General features: G+C 48.1%; 1 protein-coding gene across 1 annotated transcript in view; it reads left to right on the top strand.

Moving 5' to 3' along the window:
* The window catches only part of TMEM151B (transmembrane protein 151B), a 41869-nt gene extending 20097 nt beyond the window's left edge, over nt 1-21772 (top strand). The window contains exon 2 of the mRNA XM_089661171.1: nt 14677-21772. Within this exon, the coding sequence (XP_089517297.1) occupies nt 14677-16110 (1434 nt within the window). The 3' untranslated portion in view covers nt 16111-21772. The remainder of the gene's footprint in view (nt 1-14676) is intronic.
* Nucleotides 21773-22060: the final 288 nt, after the last annotated feature.

The following is a 22060-nucleotide window of genomic DNA, read 5'->3' as shown; positions in this document are numbered from 1 at the left end:
CACTATTCCTCCCACTGACACCAGTCATGAGGCACTATTCCTCCCACTGACACCAGTGATGGGGCACTATTCCTCCCACTAACACCAGTGATGGGGCACTATTCCTCCCACTGACACCAATGATGGGGCACTATTCCTCCCACTGACACCAATGATGGGGCACTATTGCTCCAACTGACACCAATGATGGGGCACTATTCCTCCCACTGACACCAATGATGGGGCACTATTCCTCCCATTGACACCAGTGATGGGGCACTATTCCTCCCACTGACACCAATGATGGGGCACTATTCCTCCTACTGACACCAATGATGGGGCACTATTCCTCCCACTGACACCAATGATGGGGCACTATTCCTCCCACTGACACCAATGATGGGGCACTATTCCTCCCACTGACACCAATGATGGGGCACTATTCCTCCCACTGATACCAATGATGGGGCACTATTCCTCTCGCTGACACCAATGATGGGGCACTATTCCTCCCAAAGACACCAATGATGGGGCACTATTCCTCCCAATGATACCAATGATGGGGCACTATTACTCCCACTGACACCAATGATGGGGCACTATTCCTCCCAAAGACACCAATGATGGGGCACTATTCCTCCCAATGATACCAATGATGGGGCACTATTACTCCCACTGACACCAATGATGGGGCACTATTCCTCCCACTGATACCAACGATGGGGCACTATTCCTCCCACTGACACCAACGATGGGGCACTATTCCTCCCACTGATACCAACGATGGGGCACTATTCCTCCCACTGATACCAACGATGGGGCACTATTCCTCCCACTGATACCAACGATGGGGCACTATTCCTCCCAATGATACCAACGATGGGGCACTATTCCTCCCACTGATACCAACGATGGGGCACTATTCCTCCCACTGACACCAACGATGGGGCACTATTCCTCCCACTGACACCAATGATGGGGCACTATTCCTCCCAATGATACCAACGATGGGGCACTATTCCTCCCACTGATACCAACGATGGGGCACTATTCCTCCCAATGATACCAACGATGGGGCACTATTCCTCCCACTGATACCAACGATGGGGCACTATTCCTCCCACTGACACCAACGATGGGGCACTATTCCTCCCACTGACACCAACGATGGGGCACTCTTCCTCCCAATGATACCAATGATGGGGCACTATTACTCCCACTGACACCAATGATGGGGCACTATTACTCCCACTGACACCAATGATGGGGCACTATTCCTCCCAATGACACCAATGATGGGGCACTATTCCTCCCAATGATACCAATGATGGGGCACTATTCCTCCCACTGACACCAATGATGGGGCACTATTCCTCCCACTAATACCAATGATAGGGCACTATTCCTCCCACTGACACCAATGATGGGGCACTATTCCTCCCAATGATACCAATGATGGGGCACTATTCCTCCCAATGATACCAATGATGGGGCACTATTCCTCCCACTGACACCAATGATGGGGCACTATTCCTCCCACTGATACCAATGATGGGGCACTATTACTCCCACTGACACCAATGATGGGGCACTATTACTCCCACTGACACCAATGATGGGGCACTATTCCTCCCAATGATACCAATGATGGGGCACTATTCCTCCCAATGATACCAATGATGGGGCACTATTCCTCCCACTGACACCAATGATGGGGCACTATTCCTCCCACTGATACCAATGATAGGGCACTATTCCTCCCACTGACACCAATGATGAGGCACTATTCCTCCCACTGATACCAATGATGGGGCACTATTCCTCCCAATGATACCAATGATGGGGCACTATTCCTCCCACTGACACCAATGATGGGGCACTATTCCTCCCACTGATACCAATGATAGGGCACTATTCCTCCCACTGACACCAATGATGGGGCACTATTCCTTCCACTGACACCAATGATGGGGCACTATTCCTCCCACTGACACCAATGATGGGCCACTATTCCTCCCAATGATACCAATGATGGGGCACTATTCCTTCCACTGACACCAATGATGGGGCACTATTCCTCCCACTGACACCAATGATGGGCCACTATTCCTCCCAATGATACCAATGATGGGCCACTATTCCTCCCAATGACACCAATGATGGGCCACTATTCCTCCCACTGATACCAATGATGGGGCACTATTCCTCCCACTGACACCAATGATGGGGCACTATTCCTCCCACTGACACCGATGATGGGGTACTATTCCTCCCAATGATACCGATGATGGGGCACTATTCCTCCCACTGATACCAATGATGGGGCACTATTCCTCCCACTGACACCAATGATGGGGCACTATTCCTCCCACTGACACCGATGATGGGGCACTATTCCTCCCACTGATACCGATGATGGGGCACTATTCCTCCCACTGATACCAATGATGGGGCTCTTTTCCCTCCACTGACATAAGCAGGGCAGCTTTCCTCCAACTGACACCATCAATGGAGAAGTATTCATCCCACTGATGCCAATGATGGGGCATTGGTTTACTGCTACCAGGGCATGTTCTACTCCCTCTGACAACAGTCTCGCCCTCCTAATGTCTGAAAGACACTAAACTGGCCCTTTTTTTGGAAAGTGTGAAGACCCCTGATCTAGGACATTGGAAAACACTGGAAATTTTATAATTGGCATTTTTTATGCCTGGAAATGTCCATGTGAATGAGGCCCAAAGCCCTTTGGGAAGACATACGGTGCAGCTCAGCACCACACTGCAGCCAACAGAACTTTCTGACATATCAATAACTTTCCAGTGTGATGCACATCGGCACCACAGCCTCTACATCAGACCCCAACGACAGCGCAGCAGTGCATGCTGCTAGTGTGAACAGGGCCCCCGACATCAATGAAATACATTGACGTGTCTGGTTGTAACATGACAACATGTGGAACATTTCAAGGGGTAGGAATACTTTTACAAGGCGCTGTAGACTAGGGAGGCCACCTCATCCCTTTAACGTCCTGGCGCCGGCCGCACGCTAATGTGTCTGGGCCTAGATGTCGAGCGGCCGCACATTTGCGTGCAATTAAGAAAAACATATGTGCTGAGAGCGCGCGCCCTTCACGCTCCCAGCACACATGTCCGGTACTCACGACAAGATCCAGATCTCCTCTTTCAATCGGGACCTTTCCCGATCATGTGACCGCTGTAATGGCAAATAACAGCAGTCACATGACCCTAAAACCCCCGGCTTCTGAAATCCTTAACCACCTCCCCTCTGACCATTGTATATAAACGGCCAGACGGTGGCAGTGCAGGGGTGGGTGGACGTTTATAAATGGCCTCCCCGCACCCCGCTTGTGTGCGCGCCCTGGGAGCGCACAGAACCATAACCCGGTGCCAGCTATGTCCTCCGGACACAGTGGAACACCAATCGTTGTACGGGACCTCTGTGTGAGGTCCCGATCATGTGATCACTAATTGGCAAATCAGTGATCACATGAAGAGTAGTAAGCAAGATGTCACTTCTGACATCATTGCTTACTACGTGTGAAATCTGTGAATGATCACAGAGATCACATGGTACAGGGCTATTCACAACAGCCTTGTACCATGTGACAAGCTGTGACCAATCACAGCTCTCACAGTATTTCTCAATGGCTGCAAGAATGCAGCCAGAGAGAAGGAGAAATGATTGCTTTTACAGCCTTTATGAGTGTAAAATCAATCAGTATAAAAAAAAAAAAATCTTCATCACCCCCCACAAGTAGTACAGTGTCACTGTACTGCTAGGGTGACAGTATGTAAAAAAAAAAAACAATATAAAAAAAAAATAAAAATGTAAAAAATATTTTTTTAAAATTATAATTTTTGGTTATAAACTAATTTGGGTTATTTTTTTTTTACTAAAAAGATAAAATAAATTTTAAAAATAAAATAAAAGTGTCCGGTCTGGAAGGGGGTGAAAGTGTCCGGACTGGAAGGGGGTGAAAGTGTCCGGACTGGAAGGGGGGAAAGTGTCCGGACTGGAAGGGGATGAAAGTGTCCGGACTGGAAGGGGGGGGAAAGTGTCCGGACTGGAAGGGGGGGGAAAGTGTCCGGACTGGAAGGGGGGGGAAAGTGTCCGGACTGGAAGGGGGGGGAAAGTGTCCGGACTGGAAGGGGGGGAAAGTGTCCGGACTGGAAGGGGATGAAAGTGTCCGGACTGGAAGGGGATGAAAGTGTCCGGACTGGAAGGGGATGAAAGTGTCCGGACTGGAAGGGGATGAAAGTGTCCGGACTGGAAGGGGGTGAAAGTGTCCGGACTGGAAGGGGGGGGAAAGTGTCCGGACTGGAAGGGGGGGAAAGTGTCCGGACTGGAAGGGGATGAAAGTGTCCGGACTGGAAGGGGATGAAAGTGTCCGGACTGGAAGGGGGGGAAAGTGTCCGGACTGGAAGGGGGGGAAAGTGTCCGGACTGGAAGGGGGGGAAAGTGTCCGGACTGGAAGGGGGGGAAAGTGTCCGGACTGGAAGGGGGTGAAAGTGTCCGGACTGGAAGGGGGTGAAAGTGTCCGGACTGGAAGAGGGGAAAGTGTCCGGACTGGAAGAGGGGAAAGTGTCCGGACTGGAAGGGGGTGAAAGTGTCCGGACTGGAAGAGGGGAAAGTGTCCGGACTGGAAGGGGGGAAAGTGTCCGGACTGGAAGGGGGGAAAGTGTCCGGACTGGAAGTGGATGAAGGGCCGGGAGGCGCTGACGCCAAGGGGTTAAACTTGAACACATATTAATGACATCGGTTCTGGGGCTGAATAAGGTGGTGATTAAACTCGCCTGGTGCTTTATCTGCATTAAATTGACCTCAGAACCCGTGTCATTAATATGCGTTTGGGTTTAACCGCTTCCCGTCCACCCTATAGCAGTATTACTGCTACAGGGAGGCACGGGTGCGCAAAATCACATATACATGATTCTGCATTTCTGGCTAGAGGACATGTGCGAGCGCCCATTTGCGGCTTCGGCTGTCAATCACCGGGCCCCGGCCAGTGATTAATCGCCGGCACCCGGTGGCCGAGGGTGATTACCGACAGAAGGAGAGAACTGTAAGTAAACATTACAGATCTCTCCCCTGTCAGCTACTGCACACTGCTTTGTATGGCTCTGCATAACACTGCCACACAAAGCAGTGTGCTTACAATGAAGCACAAACACAAAGCACACAGTTAACCTTTTGATCACCCCAGATGTTAACCACTTCCTGGCCAGTGCCATTAGTATAGCGTCAGCGCTTTTTATTAGCACTAATCACTGTATTGGTGTCACTGGGGATGTCAGTGACACCAATTCAGTTCCCCCCCGCAGTGTCAGAATGCCCGCTGCAGTCCCGCTATAAGTCGCTGATTACTAGTAAAAAAAAAAAAATCCCAGTCTCTATACCGTCATTTGTAGACGCTATAACTTTCACGTAAACCAATGAATTTACACGTATTGGGATTTTTTTTTAGCAAAGACACCGAGAAGAATACATTTTGGCCTAAATTTATGACAAAATTTGATTTTTTTTTTAAAATTTTACTGGACATGTTTAATAGCAAAAAGTCAAAAATATTGTTTGTTTCTCAAAGTTGTCGATCTGTTTTTTTTTTTTATATAAATAAAATACACGTCATATAATTTTATAATTAATACAATTTTATCTGAAAATATATAAATAAATGCACAGGTGATCAAATACCACCGAAAGAAAGCTCTATTTTTGGGGGGAAAAAGGATGTAAATTACATTTGGGTGCAGCGTTGCATGACCGTCAGTTAAAGTAACAGAGCGCCGTAACGCAAAAAATGGCAAGTGGTTAAAGGGAGGAGGTGGCCACCCTTCTGTACACATCTGTGTCCTGCAAGCCGCAGTTGTCATGAAAGTCGCACCGGACATCCGACTTTCAAAACATGCGACTTCACTGGAAGTTGAACGATTTCTGTCGTATTGGTGTAACCCGGGTGTAAGTCGACTATTCAGAGGACCGCCCACAACGCATGTCACATGAGCACCGAGGTGTCCATGTTGGGAGGCGTGTCTTACCTGACCACTGATCACATGGCAGAGAACACAGCACACTGCATGCAGAGGGAGCAACCAACATGAACATGCAACAATGTATCATTTACCATTTATCATGTGACTTGGAGCTGCTCAGATTTAAAAGGGAAGTCAGATATTAGTGCGATGATGGTGGATGAACGCAATCTGCATTTGCTGGTCACCCTCATGGCCACAGAAAACGCAGCTCTTCCCCTCCTTCTGGCAATCTCTCCCTGGGAAATGCAGTTCAAAAGCTCTTGTCTACACAGAAGAGTCTCTCTCCTCTGGACTACACTTCCCACAATGCAGTGCTTCCTGACTCAGACTATTGAACTCTTCCTGCTCACCAGCGCCCTCCTCTGGCTGATATATAGCTGTTAACTAGTTCAGTACCGCAGGGAAGCCGCTTCAGAGATCAGCTGCAGCCAGTGTTTCTCTCACAATCCAAGCAACTGGCTACATATATAAATGTAACATTTCAAGTGTTACTAAACCCCGGACCCTGCATTCACTATATCCGCTCTCCCCGGGCCCCGCGTTCACTATATCCGCTCTCCCCGGACCCCGCGTTCACTATATCCGCTCTCCCCGGACCCCGCATTCACTATATCCGCTTTCCCCGGACCCCGCATTCACTATATCCGCTCTCCCCGAACCCCGCATTCACTATAACCGCTCTCCCCGGACCCTGCATTCACTATATCCGCTCTCCCCAGACCCCGCATTCACTATATCCTCTCTCCCCAGACCCCGCATTCACTATATCCGCTCTCCCCGGACCCCGCATTCACTATATCCGCTCTCCCCGGGCCCTGCATTCACTATATCCGCTCTCCCCGGACCCCGCATTCACTATATCCGCTCTCCCCGGACCCCGCGTTCACTATATCCGCTCTCCCCAGACCCCGCATTCACTATATCCGCTCTCCCCGGACCCCGCATTCACTATATCCGCTCTCCCCGGACCCCACATTCACTATATCCGCTCTCCCCAGACCCCGCATTCACTATATCCGCTCTCCCCGGACCCCGCATTCACTATAACCGCTCTCCCCGGACCCCGCATTCACTATAACCGCTCTCCCCGGACCCTGCATTCACTATATCCGCTCTCCCCGGACCCTGCGTTCACTATATCCGCTCTCCCCGGACCCTGCATTCACTATATCCGCTCTCCCCGGACCCTACATTCACTATATCCGCTCTCCCCGGACCCTGCATTCACTATATCCGCTCTCCCCGGACCCTACATTCACTATATCCGCTCTCCCCGGACCCTGCATTCACTATATCCGCTCTCCCCGGACCCTGCATTCACTATATCCGCTCTCCCCGGACCTTGCATTCACTATATCCGCTCTCCCCGGACCCTGCATTCACTATATCCGCTCTCCCCGGACCCTGCATTCACTATATCCGCTCTCCCCGGACCCTGCATTCACTATATCCGGTCTCCCCGGACCCCGCATTCACTATATCTGATCTCCCACAGTACACAGAACATGGAAATGCAATTATTTTAGTAAATATAAACTGCTAAATACCTTTTCCCATCAGTAGTATATAGCAGTCTTGTGACTTCTATCAGTGTCCAGCAGGGCACTGGTTACAGCTTGTAGGATGAGTTTTCATTCTGCTCTAGGAGGATGCAGGACCCCTGACTTCTGTCTGGACAGTGCTGATTTCCCCTGTGCTTATCACATGCACTCTCCCAAGAAAGAAAAAAAACCTCTCTAACAATACACACCAAACAGAGCATGTGCAGAGTGTCTTATATACCTTATCAGGAGATAAGAGGGGGGACACTGTAAGAAGGGGAGGATCAGAGAAGACAGGATCAAACAGCCTTTTTACACAATGCAGAGGATTAACCCCTTAGGTTCCACAGTGAGTATAACAAGCATGCTTTACTGCATCTACAGACTGATTGTACTGCTGGGGGTTTAGTAACACTTTGCCTCAAATCGTACACAACAAAGGAACACTCAGGATGAAGAGAACTGCACTTTTTTTGCACCCCCTACTGTGTCAATGATTGATTTCAAGCAAAAATGATCAATTTTACCGAACTTATGCTAATCGGTCTGAACTGGAAATCGATTTGGAGGAATATAGGAAGATAGATCAATATGATTGTTACGTATATGGACCATCGAACAATCTTTTCGCACCACTTGCGGCTCCCTGGGTGCAGGAAACTTTTACATTTGAGCATTTTTGCTCGTTCGTGTGCATTAGGCCTTTTTTATATTACACGACATCACAAAAGATCGGAAGAGGTCGTTCATTTCTTAATATTCCATTCCAGACTTGTTTTCGATCGATCTGAAGCCTATGGCCTGATGGCATCAAACAAATCAATTAGCGCTTTGGTGCCTTATCTTCCAAACGTATTTTTCTCCTGGGCAGTTAGGGGTCTATTTAGAAAACATTCCTCCAGGATGCAGGATATTTCCCTGTACCTTCTCTAATCTATGACTTCCTATGATCGTCAGCGCCATCTAGTGGCCACAATGCAGTATATTTTTCTGAATGAAGCCAATAGAAACATATACTGCATTGTGGGCACTAGGTGGAGCTGCCGATCATAGGAAATCATAGCACTGCAGAAAATACAGGGAAATTTAAAGCAGTCTGGAGCAGTGCTCATGACATTCGTTCAAAGAACGTTTCACAGACTCCTAAATTGATTGATAAAACGGTCATATACATATAAAATCGCTCCCAATATGGCCACCGTTAGGCGTTATAGGAATAAGTGATGTACTGAGTTGCTATATTTATTTATTTATTTCAGGTACTTATATAGCACCGTCAATGGTCAATGTACGCAGCGCTTTACATATATATTGTACATTCACATCAGTCCCCGCCCCCGAGGAGCGTACAATCTAAGGTCCCTAACTCACATTCATACATACTAGGGACAATGTAGACAGGAGCCAATTCACCTACCAGCATGTCTTTGGAGTGTGGGAGGAAACAAGAGTACCCAGAGGAAACCCACATAGGCACAGGGAGAACACCCAGCAGAGATGGTGGGAAACAGAACTACTGGAGAAAGTAAAGTAAAAGGTTACACAGCCAATCAGAAGTGGCCGCCTCCTCTTCAGAGCACCTGCTGGCATTCATGTATCCAATGAGATGCAGACGTTCATATATCAAATCCGTCTCCCCTCTATCACCTGCTGGTGTTGCTACAGTTGCAAGAAAAAGTATGTGAACCCCTTGGGATTACGTGGAGTTTTGCATGAATTGGGCATAAAATGTGCTTTGAACGTCATCTAAGTCACAACAATAGAAGAACACAGTCTGCTGAACATAATACTACACAAGCATTAGATGTTGCCATGGTTTAATTGCACATAACATGTAAACATTCACAGTGCAGGGAGGAAAAAGTATGTGAACCTTTGGACTTAATAACTGGTTGACCCTCCTTTGGCAGCAATAACCTCAACTAAACGTTTCCTGTAGTTGCAGATCAGACCTGCACAATGATCTGGAGTCATTTTGGACCACTCCTCTTCACAAAACTGTTTCAGTGTAGCAATATTCTTGGGATGTCTGGTGTGAATCGCTCTCTTAAGGTCATGCCACAGCATTTCAATGGGGTTGAGGTCAGGACTCTGACTGGGCCACTCCAGAAGGCGTATTCTGTGCTGTTGCAGCCATTGTTTTGTTGAATGACTTGTATGCTTTGGGTCATTGTCCTGTTGCATCACCCATCCTCTGCGGAGCTTCAGTTGGCGGACAGATGGTCGTACGTTTTCCTGCAAAATGTCTTGATAAACTCTGGAATTCATTTTCCCATCAATGACAACAATCCGTCCAGGCCCTGAGGCAGCAAAGCAGCCCCAAACCATGATGCTCCCTCCGCCATGTTTCACAGTGGGGATGAGGTTTTGATGTTGGTGTGCTGGGCCTTTTTTTCTCCACACATAGTGTTGTGTGTTCTTCCCAAACAACTCAATCTTGGTTTCATCTGTCCACAGTATATTTTGCCAGTAGTGCTGTGGAACATCCAGGTGCTCTTTTGCAAACTTCAAACGTACTGCAATATTATTTTTGAACAGCAATGGCTTCCTCCGTGGTGTCCTCCCATGTACTCCATTCTTGTTTAATGTTTTCCTTATTGTAGATGTGTCAATAAAAATGTTAGCATGTGCCAGAGATTTCTGTAGGTCTTTAGCTGACACTCTGGGATTCTTCTTTACCTCATGCAGCATTCTGCGCTGTGCTCTTGCAGTCATTTTTACAGGACGACCACGCCTAGGGAGAGTAGCAACAGTGCTAAACTTTCTCCATTTGTAAACAGTCTGTCTTACCGTGGACACATGAACATCAAGGCTTTTGGAGATACTTTTGTAACCCTTTCCAGCTTCATGCAAGTCAACAATTCTTGATCGTAGGTCTTCTGAGAGCTCATTTCTGCGAGGCATGGTTCACATCAGACAGTGCTTCTTGAAACCAGTAAACCCAAAACAGGTGTGTGTTTTTTAAGGGCAGGACAGCTGTCAGCAACACATCCAATATCATCACACTGATTGGAGTCAAGGTTGGCTCACTCCTGGCTCCAATTAGCTCTGGGAGAAGTCATTAAGCTAGGGCCTCACATACTTTTTCCTCCCTGCACTGTGAATGTTTACATGTTATGTGCAAATAAACCATGGCAACATCTAATGTTTGTGTAGTATTATGCTCAGCAGACTGTGTTCTTCTATTGTTGTGACTTAGATGACGTTCAGAGCACATTTTATGCCCAATTCATGCAAAACTCCACGTAATCCCAAGGGGTTCACATACTTTTTCTTGCAACTGTATATCCAATCAGATGCGGCCATCTCCTATCCGGTCACCTGCTGGCATTGCTATATCCAATCAGATGTGGTCTTCTCTTATCTGGTCACCCGCTGGCATTGCTATATCCAATCAGATGTGGCTGCCCCCTTCTGGTCACCAGCTGGCATTGCTATATCCAATCAGATGTGGTCTTCTCCTATCTGGTCACCTGCTGGCATTGCTATATCCAATCAGATGTGGTCTTCTCCTATCTGGTCACCTGCTGGCATTGCTATATCCAATCAGATGTGGTCTTCTCCTATCTGGTCACCTGCTGGCATTGCTATATCCAATCAGATGTGGTCTTCTCTTATCTGGTCACCTGCTGGCATTGCTATATCCAATCCGATGTGGTCTTCTCCTATCTGGTCACCAGCTGGTGTTGCTACATCCAATCAGATGTGGTCTTCTTCTATCTGGTCACCTGCTGGATTCATACACCGCATGTCCTGATATGTGTGAGCGATTGGCCTCACATCTGCCTGTTTTACACATCCACTCAATCCTCTCGTTAATCCTAAACCATTTTAATGGATTACAGGCTGGATTACAGGCCGGGACTAAGCAGAGTAATTAAGGAATTGAACGCAGAATGATTCTCCCTGCTCCCATCATATTTTCAGTGGTATCATATCAGGATCCGGGTGGTTGTATGTGGAGATGAATCCAGAGTATTATATGTGCACTGGGCAAAGTCTTAGCTCTCCTGTATATGTTTCCAGCCTACATTGAACCTCTTCACAACTGACAGATAAGGATTTGTGATTTTCCTGCATGCTGGTGGGCAGGCAGCTCAGGCCAGGCAGGCTGCGGATAACGAGAGCCATAGGTTTCTGGTTGTGCAGTTCAAGCAGTAACTTCATATAAATTCACCTGCCTAACAACCCATAAAAAGTGACAGTTTCATCTTTTCCGACCCACCCTTCCCACTGTTCCCTAAAAAAAGTTCTGAACCCCCCGGGGGGCAGGAAGGATGATCTTGTGATCGGCTGTCACACTGGTCCCAGGATTGGGAGTCAGTCCTGCTGGCTACTGATCATTAGTGGAAGTGAAAGCAAAGATCCCTGGGAAATTCCCAGCTTTACTGAAACCTCATCTCGATCTTCACAATGTGACCCAGGGCCTCCATTAGATAAGGTTGCCTTCCATGGCCCTCCAATAGCAATGGTGGAAGGCAGCCTTCTTTAGATAAGGCTGCATTCAATCACCCTCCAATAACATTGGCCGAAGGCAGCCTCCAATAGATAATGCCGCTTTCCATCACCCTCCAATAGCAGTGACGACAGGCAACCTCGATTAGATATACCTGCCTTCCATAACCCTCCAATAGCAATGGCAGAAGGCAGCCTCTATTAGATAAGGATGCCTTCCATCACTCTTATATAGCAATGGTATAAGGCAGTCTACATTAGATAAGGAAGCCTTTCATCACCCTCCAATAGCAATGGCGGAAGGAAGCCTTCATTAGACAAGACTGCCTTCCATCACCCTCCAATAAAAGTGGTGGAAGGCAGCCTCAATTAGACAAAGATGCTTTCCGTTACACTCCAATAGCAATGGCGGAAGGCAGCCACCATTAGACAAAGATGCCTTCCATCACCCTTCAATAGCAATGGCGGAAGGCAGCCTCCATTGGACAAAGATGCCTTCCATCACCCTCCAATAGCAATGGCGGAAGGCAGCCTCCATTAGATAAGGATGCCTTCCATCGCCCTCCAATAGCAATGGCGAAAGGCAGCCTCCATTAGACAAAGATGCCTTCCATCACCCTCCAATAGCAATGGCGGAAGGCAGCCACCATTAGACAAAGATGCCTTCCATCACCCTCCAATAGCAATGGCAGAAGGCAGCCTCCATTAGATAATGCCGCCTTCCATCACCCTCCAATAGCAATGGCGGAAGGCAGCCTCCATTATACAAAGATGTCTTCCATCACCGTCCAATAGCAATGGCGGAAGGCAGCCTCCATTAGATAAGGATGCCTACCATCACCCTCCAATAGCAATGGCAGAAGGCAGCCTCCATTAGATAAAGATGCCTTCCATCACCCTCCAATAGCAATGGCGGAAGGCAGCCTCCATTAGACAAGGATGCCTATAACTAGCCACTTGATCGCTTGTACAAGCAGCGGGAGGGGATGCCCCTCCCCCTCCTGCCACCTTCCGCAGCTCTCTTGGGATCCCACTGGCCAAATCGCCTTTTATTGGCTCTCCCTTATAGTATACCGAAGACCTGACAAAACTTCCAGTTTACTGGGAAACTATTTGCGCAATTTTAAAAAATCTGAAAGCATTCAAAAACACTGATCTTGGTGTGACTTCAGGTGCGTTCAGGTGCAGAGGAGGGATTTGGGGTCTTATAGACCCCCAGATCCCTCCATAAAGAGTACCTGCCACGTGTCTATTACTGTCACAGGGGATGTTTACATTCCTTCTGACAGCAATAAATGTGATTAAAAAAAAGAATAATTTAAAAAAAAAATAAAAGTGCCCCCATCCCGCCGTGCTTGCGTGCAAAGTCGAATGTACATATCGGTCCCACGCGCAAACAGCGATCGGCCCACGGCTATCGTCGCGAATGTCAGATCATGGGCAATCATTCCAGCACCTCCTCTGTAAATCTAAAGTGGTAATCTGTAAAGACTTGAATTTTAAAGCGTGACATGTTTGGTATCTATATACTCGGCGTAACATCATCTTTTATATTTTACAAAAAAATTTGGTTATGTATTATGGTTTTTTTGGCACTGGCTCCCGGCAATGAGCTGGACCTGCCCCCTTCCCCCACTGTGCTCTTACTACATCCTATCACTTAAGATTGGAAAAACGGCAGACTAGAGAGCAGCAGAAAAGACTAGACATGTGCAGAATGAAAAAATTTGTTTTGTTTCAGATCAATTTTTTTTCTTCTTCTCTTTCTTCTTCTTCTTCTTCTTCTTCTTCTTCTTCTTCTTCTTCTTTTCTTCTTCTTCTCTTTCTTCTTCTCCTTCTCTTTCTTCTTCTCCTTCTTTTTTTCTTCTTCTTCTTCTTCTTCTCCTTCTTCTTTTTCTTCTCCTTCTTCTACTCCCTTCTTCTCCTTCTTCTTCTTTTCCTTCTTTTTCTACTTCTTCTTCTTTTTCCTCTCCTTCTTCTTATCTTTCCTCTTCTCCTTCCTCTTTTTCTCCTTCCTCTTCTCTATCTTCCTCTTCTCCTTCTTCTTCTGCTTCTCCTTTTTCTTTTGCTTCTTCTTCTTCTTTTTTTCCTCTTCTGCTTCTTCCTTTTCTTCATCTTCTTTTTCTTCTCCTTCTTCTTCTCCTACTTCTTTTCTTTCTTTTTCTCTTTCTTCTTCTCCTCCTTCTCCTGCTTCTTCTTCTGCTTCTATTTCTTTCTTCTCCCTTTCCTTCTCTTGCTTCTTCTCCTTCTACTTCTCTTACTTCTTCTGCTTCTTCTCCCTCTTCCTTTCAGAAACAATATACAATATGGCAACCTTGCAGGTCATGGCTCATGCGCAGATTTTTTATCGGTAAAACGATCGGCTGATTTGCTCCTCATTGCCGGGGAAATCAGCCAATCGTCAAAATCGGCTGCAAATTTTCCAACATGACAAACACAACAAAAAAATGTGCCAAAACCCTGAAAAACGGCCGACCAATTAACCCACTAACGGTGCGAAAATCAGCAGATTTTTTTTTCGGCCGAAAAATAGGCCGATTTTTGACCCGTCTATAGCCGGCATACACGAACCACACATGTCTAGTAAAGCAATCATTCTAAATGATGAGATTTTTAAAGTCTTCTTTTGTTTCTTGTCTCTGCAGCAAAGGCCGGTGAAGCAGTCATTCAGCAAGTCTCTGTGCCGGGAGTCACACTGGAAATGCCTACTTCTGTCGCTCCTCATCTACAGCTGCATGGGTGCCATGACCTGGTGTCACGTTACCAAAGTCACCCGCTTGACCTTCGACAGCGCCTACAAAGGCAACTCCATGATGTATCATGACAGTCCCTGCTCCAATGGCTACGTCTACATCCCCCTGGCCTTCCTGGTTATGCTGTATGTGGTCTACCTGGTGGAATGCTGGCACTGCTACACACGAAATGAAATGCAGTATAAGGTAGACCTAGAGAGCGTGCAGGAGCGCGTGCAGAGGATGCAGCAAGCCACACCATGTATTTGGTGGAAGGCCATCAGCTACCACTACGTACGTCGGACTCGGCAGGTGACCCGTTACAGAAATGGAGATGCCTACACTACCACCCAGGTCTACCACGAGCGGGTCAACACCCACGTGGCGGAATCAGAATTTGACTACAACAATTGTGGAGTAAAGGATGTCTCCAAAGAGTTGTCAGGCCTCGACAGTTATCCGGTCACACGGCTGCGTTTTACAAAGTGCTTTAGCTTTGCAAACGTGGAATCTGAGAACTCTTATCTGACTCAGAGGGCAAGATTCTTTACGGAGAACGAGGGTCTGGATGATTACATGGAAGCTAGGGAGGGAATGCACTTAAAAAATGTGGACTTCAAGGAATATATGGTGGCATTTTCTGACCCAGACAACCTTCCGTGGTACGTCTCCCACTATGTATTTTGGGTGGCGGCTCTTCTAACGCTCTCCTGGCCACTAAGAGTCTTGAACGAGTACCGAACATCATGTGTCCATTATCACGTGGAAAAGCTGTTTGGCTTTGACTTTACACCGGTCACACCAGCTGATGACCGGACCGTGTGTCGGAGAATGCCTCGAGTCAACACCATCGATAGCACCGAGCTGGAGTGGCACATACGGTCCAACCAGCAGCTGGTGCCCAGCTACTCTGAAGCTGTTCTCATGGATCTGGTGGGAATGTCTTCTAATTACTCTGCCTGCCGATATACCCAGGGCTATCGCCAGAACTGTGATAGGTGCCATCGTACAATAAGCAGCTCCTCCATTTTCTCCCGTAGCGCTCTCAGCATATGTAACGGCAGCCCCAGGATTCCGTTCAGCAGCAGTCGCTTCTCCCTGGGGCGCCTGTATGGATCCCGCCGCAGCTGCCTGTGGCAGAGCCGAAGCGAAAGCCTCAACGAGCAGGGCTGTCCTACCGAGCAGACCAGGCTGTCCAGCCAGGTAACGGTGGAAGAAGAGGAACCTCCTCCATACCAGGATGCCCTCTATTTCCCTATCCTCATTGTCCACCGCAATGAGGGCTGCACAAACCACGACCACCGACGCCTCCACCGCAACGGTTCTTGTGTAGAAACCTCACTGTGATAGAGTAAAAAACAAAAACAAAAAAAAAGTTGAAAATAAAATGTGTTATCATCACAAAACACAAAGGAGATGACTTCATTGTTATGGTCATGAGGAGCCCAGTAACATGCAAAAATACCAATGGCACACGGCAAATGCCAACGGATCGTGGCATCAATGAAGTACAGGTGCTAAAAGGAAAGAAGTTGCCAAACTGGCAGCCAAGGGTGGAATGTGGATGAGACACATGAGGACAGTTATACACTAAGACTTTGATGGATTGAGCCATAACGGTCCTGTACAATGTCCACAGTGATGTACAAAGCCAAGAACCAAACCACGGACCATTGGAGGACAAAGGTGACCAAGGAAAGTTCTTCCACTGGCTCTTGTCTACTATGGACGAGGGTTGAATGTGGCACCAGGTGGACATTACAGGACTGAATATTTGATATTCAGTAGCAGAAAAATTAGGCAATAGTTCATCCATTAGTTAGCATTTCCTGTCCATCCATGGATCATCATTCAAGGTGTTTAGTCATGTTCTCAGGATGGGTCTGCCCTCAATGGTCAACCAGTGAGATGTACATGGGAAAATGCAGGGAATTGTGGGCCAGAAACTGGATTCCGAGAAGAAGAGACACTAAACTCAACATTTCCCATTGACGAATGTGCAATATCTCCATTACCGGAGGTTAATGGAGGCGTCACCGGCCACTGGAGGCCAATAAGCGGGATGAAAGTTGGTGGGATTAATGGAACACTGCTTACCTTTCTGTCTCTCTTCTTTTCACATGTAGTAATTATTCCCTCATCCACTCACGGTATATTCAGCATGAGAATGTTCAGGTTGTACATACACAGATTACGAAGAATTATCTCACCTCTTACAACATTGTTAATGAGCTTCTTATTGCATGTCACCCATTTCCCCCTCAGTTATGTAACATGCGACGCCGCCACTCCATGACCTGGGTGTCATGTGTTTCCCCTCCTCCCCAGGCTGCAGTGCGTGGACTTACCGTCACTACCAAATATCTCTCTGCTGCCTTAACCCTTTCACTCTCCAAAGGGGCTGCAACAAAATGCAGAGTCACCATACACTGCAGGCCGCGGGAGTCAGCAAAATGGAGGCGTGCATTTGTGTGGTTAGAGTTCCACCACAGGTATGGCCAATGTCGTAATGCCGTACTTCTGGAAAGGCAGAGATCAATGATGGAGAAACAGGGATAGATTTCCATTGATTACACAGAAATGTAGATTGCTCTACAGCGGCTGATGAACTACATGCCCCTGCATGCCTTACCATTGGCGACTTAAAGGGAAACTCTAATGTATTTCAGTGAGTCACGTTCTGAGTTATCACTGTAAGGTTTGATGTGACTTTCACTTTTTTTTTTTTGCTGTTTCATATTTTAATTGTTGTATTTCAAACCAGGTGTGTACATGCTCCCTTTGGATGGGGCATTTTATATTTCAGGGAATGTGATTGGCTTCCTTGGTTACAAGGAATGGATCAAGATGGGAGGCTGGTGCTTCTGACCAGGGGCGGACTGACCATTCGAACACTTGGGCACTGCCCGAGGGCCCAGGGTCAGTAGGGGGCCTCATGAGATGCCCCTGGTACCTTTCATTGGCTTTTTCATAGGCTTTTTTGGGTGTTGGTGAGGACACAGGGGCCCCATGATCCCTTATTGCTCGGGGGCCCCATGAGTTGTCAGTCCGCCCCTGCTTCTGACTTGTTTTTAGAAGGTTCAAAGCTTTGGAGCTGTCATCCCCACCCTTCATCTACTACTTAGTGAGTCACTGGCCAGCAAAACGCGTCAGTATATCAGCCGTCCAGACGCTTCACTGGTTGAATGCTTGTTCCATGTCAAAGACGCATTTAGTGAAGAGGCCAGGATAATGGTGACAACTCAGGAGCTTGCACCTTCATCACAAGTCAGACATGGCAGCCCCCCTATTCCTGTGCTGACAGGTCCCCTTTAAGGACAGCTCAGATGGCCTTATAGAGAGTTGATTATTTTCCATCAGGCAGACCTAACCTGAATTAGGAGAGGGGAACGGCAGATTATGTCCACTCCACGTCCAACTCTACCCAAAGGAACGCTTCATATCTAATGAGAAGACATGGCCGCCCCCATGGATGTCTACATCCATACTCCATGCAGAAAGAAACACGTTTTACCACAAAAACAAAGCAGTAAGAATATTTTTATTAAGCTGATTCATCCACATGTATCTCAAAAAAAACAAAATGACTAAAAAAAAGATTCCCTTTAAGGTGTAAGAGGTTCCTGCTGAGGGGATGTGCTTGTGGAGTCCCTGCAGTGGAATTGCCTGTTTTCTGTAGTGTCCCTGCACTCACCATGCTGGCTGTTGTAGTGTTTTTGCAGTGGACATGCTGATTCATATAGTGTCCCTGTAGTGGGCATGCTGGTTCTTGTAGTGTCCCTTGAGTGACCATGCTGGTTCCTGTAGTGACCCAGCATGGAGCATGCTGGCTGTTGCAGTGTTGCTGCAGTGGGCATGCTGGTTCCTGTAGTGACCCTGCATTGAGCATGCTGGCTGTTGCAGTGTTTCTGCACTGGGTATGCTGGTTCTTGTATGTCCCTACAGTGAGCAAGCTGGCTCTTGTAGCATCCCTGCATTGGCCATGCTGGCTCTCGTAGTGTCTCTGCAGTGGACCAGCTCGCTCTCGTAGTGTCCCTGCATTGGCCATGCTGGCTCTTGTAGTTTCTCTGCAGTGGACCAGCTCGCTCTCGTAGTGTCCCTGCATTGGCCATGCTGGCTCTTGTAGTTTCTCTGCAGTGGACCAGCTTGCTCTTGTAGTGTCCCTGCATTGGCCATGCTGGCTCTAGTAGTGTCTCTGCAGTGGATCAGCTTGCTCTTGTAGTGTCCCTGCATTGGCCATGCTGGCTCTCGTAGTGTCTCTGCAGTGGACCAGCTCGCTCTCGTAGTGTCTCTGCATTGGCCATGCTGGCTCTTGTAGTGTCTGTGCATTGGCCATGCTGGCTCTTGTAGCTTCTCTGCAGTGGACCATCTGGCTCTTGTATTGTCCCATTGATCATGCTGATTCCTATAATGTCCCTGCATTGACAATGCTGGCTGTTGTAGTCTCCCTGCATTAGCCACGCTTGCTCTTGTAAAGTCCCTGCATTGACCATGCTGGTTCTTGTAGTGTTTCTGCATTGGACATGCTGGATTTTGTAGTTCTAGGTGGTCAAAGTTGGACCTGACATATGACTCAGTGTTGTTGTGTAATTACCTGCAACTGACCTGTGTAGGTATTAAAGGGACCGGCTGGGGTCATGTGACAGCATTTCATTCCCGCAGTCCTGTCAGTATGACTTAGGAACATCAGCTCCATTGCAAACACGCACACTAGATTTTTAGATAAACCAAAAAATATTGTGGTCGTGGCCTTAAAGTGATGAGCGAAGCAGCAGGTTCACTTTTGATGGCAGCATTTGCAGCTGGTTGAACCCACCTTAAAGCTGAACTCCGGGATAAGCGGTTATTGGCTAAATGCAAAAGTCATGTGTATTCTTCACTCTCGGTGAGCTTTGTGTATTTCTTCCAGATCTGTGCAATAATCCAGAGTGAGACTTCCTGTAATACAGACCGCTCACTGCTGCTTTCTCTCAGTGTGCAGGGGGACTGGTCTTGTCTCCGCCCCCTCCTGTAGTTTCATATAGGCAGCCTGTAATGGGTCCCTCCCACAGCTCTGCTCTCTGCATAGGCTATGTACAGGGATGATGTTACGTCTACGTTTACAAGGTAATAACTGGGTTCACAAAGGCATTTAGTTCACACGAAGTGGATTTATATCCTGTGTGACAATTGAGGAATGTATTTTAGTAAACGTTTTTGTTCCCGGAGTTCAGCTTTAAGAGAAGGAGTGAATAGAAGGAGCCCTGTGCACACTCCAAGTCCCTAACACAAGATTCCCTGCCACCATGTGACCACACCAGACTGTCAGGATTCCCTGCCACCATGTGACCGCACCAGTCAGGATTCCCTGCCACCATGTGACCACACCAGACAGTCAAGATTCCCTGCCACCATGTGACCACACCAGATGGTCAGGATTCCCTGCCACCATGTGACCACACCAGACGGTCAAGATTCCCTGCCACCATGTGACCACACCAGACAGTCAAGATTCCCTGCCACCATGTGACCACACCAGACAGTCCAGATTCCCTGCCACCATGTGACCACACCAGACAGTCCAGATTCCCTGCCACCATGTGACCACACCAGACAGTCAAGATTCCCTGCCACCCTGTGACCACACCAGCCAGTCAAGATTCCCTGCCACCATGTGACCACACCAGACAGTCCAGATTCCCTGCCACCATGTGACCACACCAGACAGTCAAGATTCCCTGCCACCATGTGACCACACCAGACAGTCCAGATTCCCTGCCACCATGTGACCACACCAGACGGTCAAGATTCCCTGCCACCATGTGACCACACCAGACGGTCAAGATTCCCTGCCACCATGTGACCACACCAGACGGTCAAGATTCCCTGCCACCATGTGACCACACCAGACAGTCAAGATTCCCTGCCACCATGTGACCACACCAGACAGTCAAGATTCCCTGCCACACTGTGACCACACCAGACAGTCAAGATTCCCTGCCACCATGTGACCACACCAGACAGTCAAGATTCCCTGCCACCATGTGACCACACCAGACAGTCAAGATTCCCTGCCACCCTGTGACCACACCAGACAGTCAAGATTCCCTGCCACCATGTGACCACACCAGACAGTCAAGATTCCCTGCCACCATGTGACCACACCAGACAGTCAAGATTCCCTGCCACCATGTGACCACACCAGCCAGTCAAGATTCCCTGCCACCCTGTGACCACACCAGACAGTCAAGATTCCCTGCCACCATGTGACCACACCAGACAGTCAAGATTCCCTGCCACCATGTGACCACACCCGACAGTCAAGTTTCCCTGCCACCATGTGACCACACCCGACAGTCAAGATTCCCAGCCACCATGTGACCGCACCAGACAGTCAAGATTCCCTGCCACCATGTGACCACACCAGACAGTCAAGATTCCCTGCCACCATGTGACCACACCCGACAGTCAAGTTTCCCTGCCACCATGTGACCACACCCGACAGTCAAGATTCCCTGCCACCCTGTGACCACACCAGACAGTCAAGATTCCCAGCCACCATGTGACCGCACCAGACAGTCAAGATTCCCTGCCACCATGTGACCACACCAGACAGTCAAGATTCCCTGCCACCATGTGACCACACCCGACAGTCAAGTTTCCCTGCCACCATGTGACCACACCAGACAGTCAAGATTCCCTGCCACCATGTGACCACACCAACCAGTCATCAGCCATATGATCAATGGGACGATTGCATGTTTAATGAAGACCTTTGAGAAAAAATTGAATTAAATTTTGGGCTGATTTTCAGCAGCTCGGAGCGTTCGGCAATGATCACGTGTAAAAAAAAATAACCCAACCTTAAAACCATCAACCATTGACAAGAAAGGCTTCACCCTGGTCTAACTCCAATATTCCCCTTTAAACTCCAGGCAAAAACATAATCTCAGGTTCTTAGTTATATGCCCTACCTCACTTTTATAGCTGCGACTATCCTCTGTGCGCACACTTCAATACCCCACCCCCACCACCAAAAACACAGACATGGTCCTCACCCATGGGTGACTACAGGAAAAAAATGGTTGCTTCATTCCTACTTCCACGGTCAGTTCTCCGGCCACAGCCTATGATTGGACGAGGAAGAATCAGCAGTACACCCAATGGGGTCATCCATGTGCTCACCCCTCCTATATAAGAGTGTTAGGCTGACATTACTATGCAAAGCAACAGGGCCCTGATTGGCTGAGAGTTCTGCCCCTCCCTCTCTAAGCTGTGCAGAGGATTACAGCAGGCTGATGTCAGGAAGGACTCAGCT

The sequence above is a fragment of the Staurois parvus genome, unplaced genomic scaffold (genome assembly GCF_062004578.1).
Source record: "Staurois parvus isolate SC_StPar_1 unplaced genomic scaffold, SC_StPar_1.0 ptg001320l, whole genome shotgun sequence".
Taxonomy (NCBI): domain Eukaryota; kingdom Metazoa; phylum Chordata; class Amphibia; order Anura; family Ranidae; genus Staurois; species Staurois parvus.
Note: the sequence above shows the minus strand (reverse complement) of the source record. Positions and strands in the feature narration are given on the sequence as shown.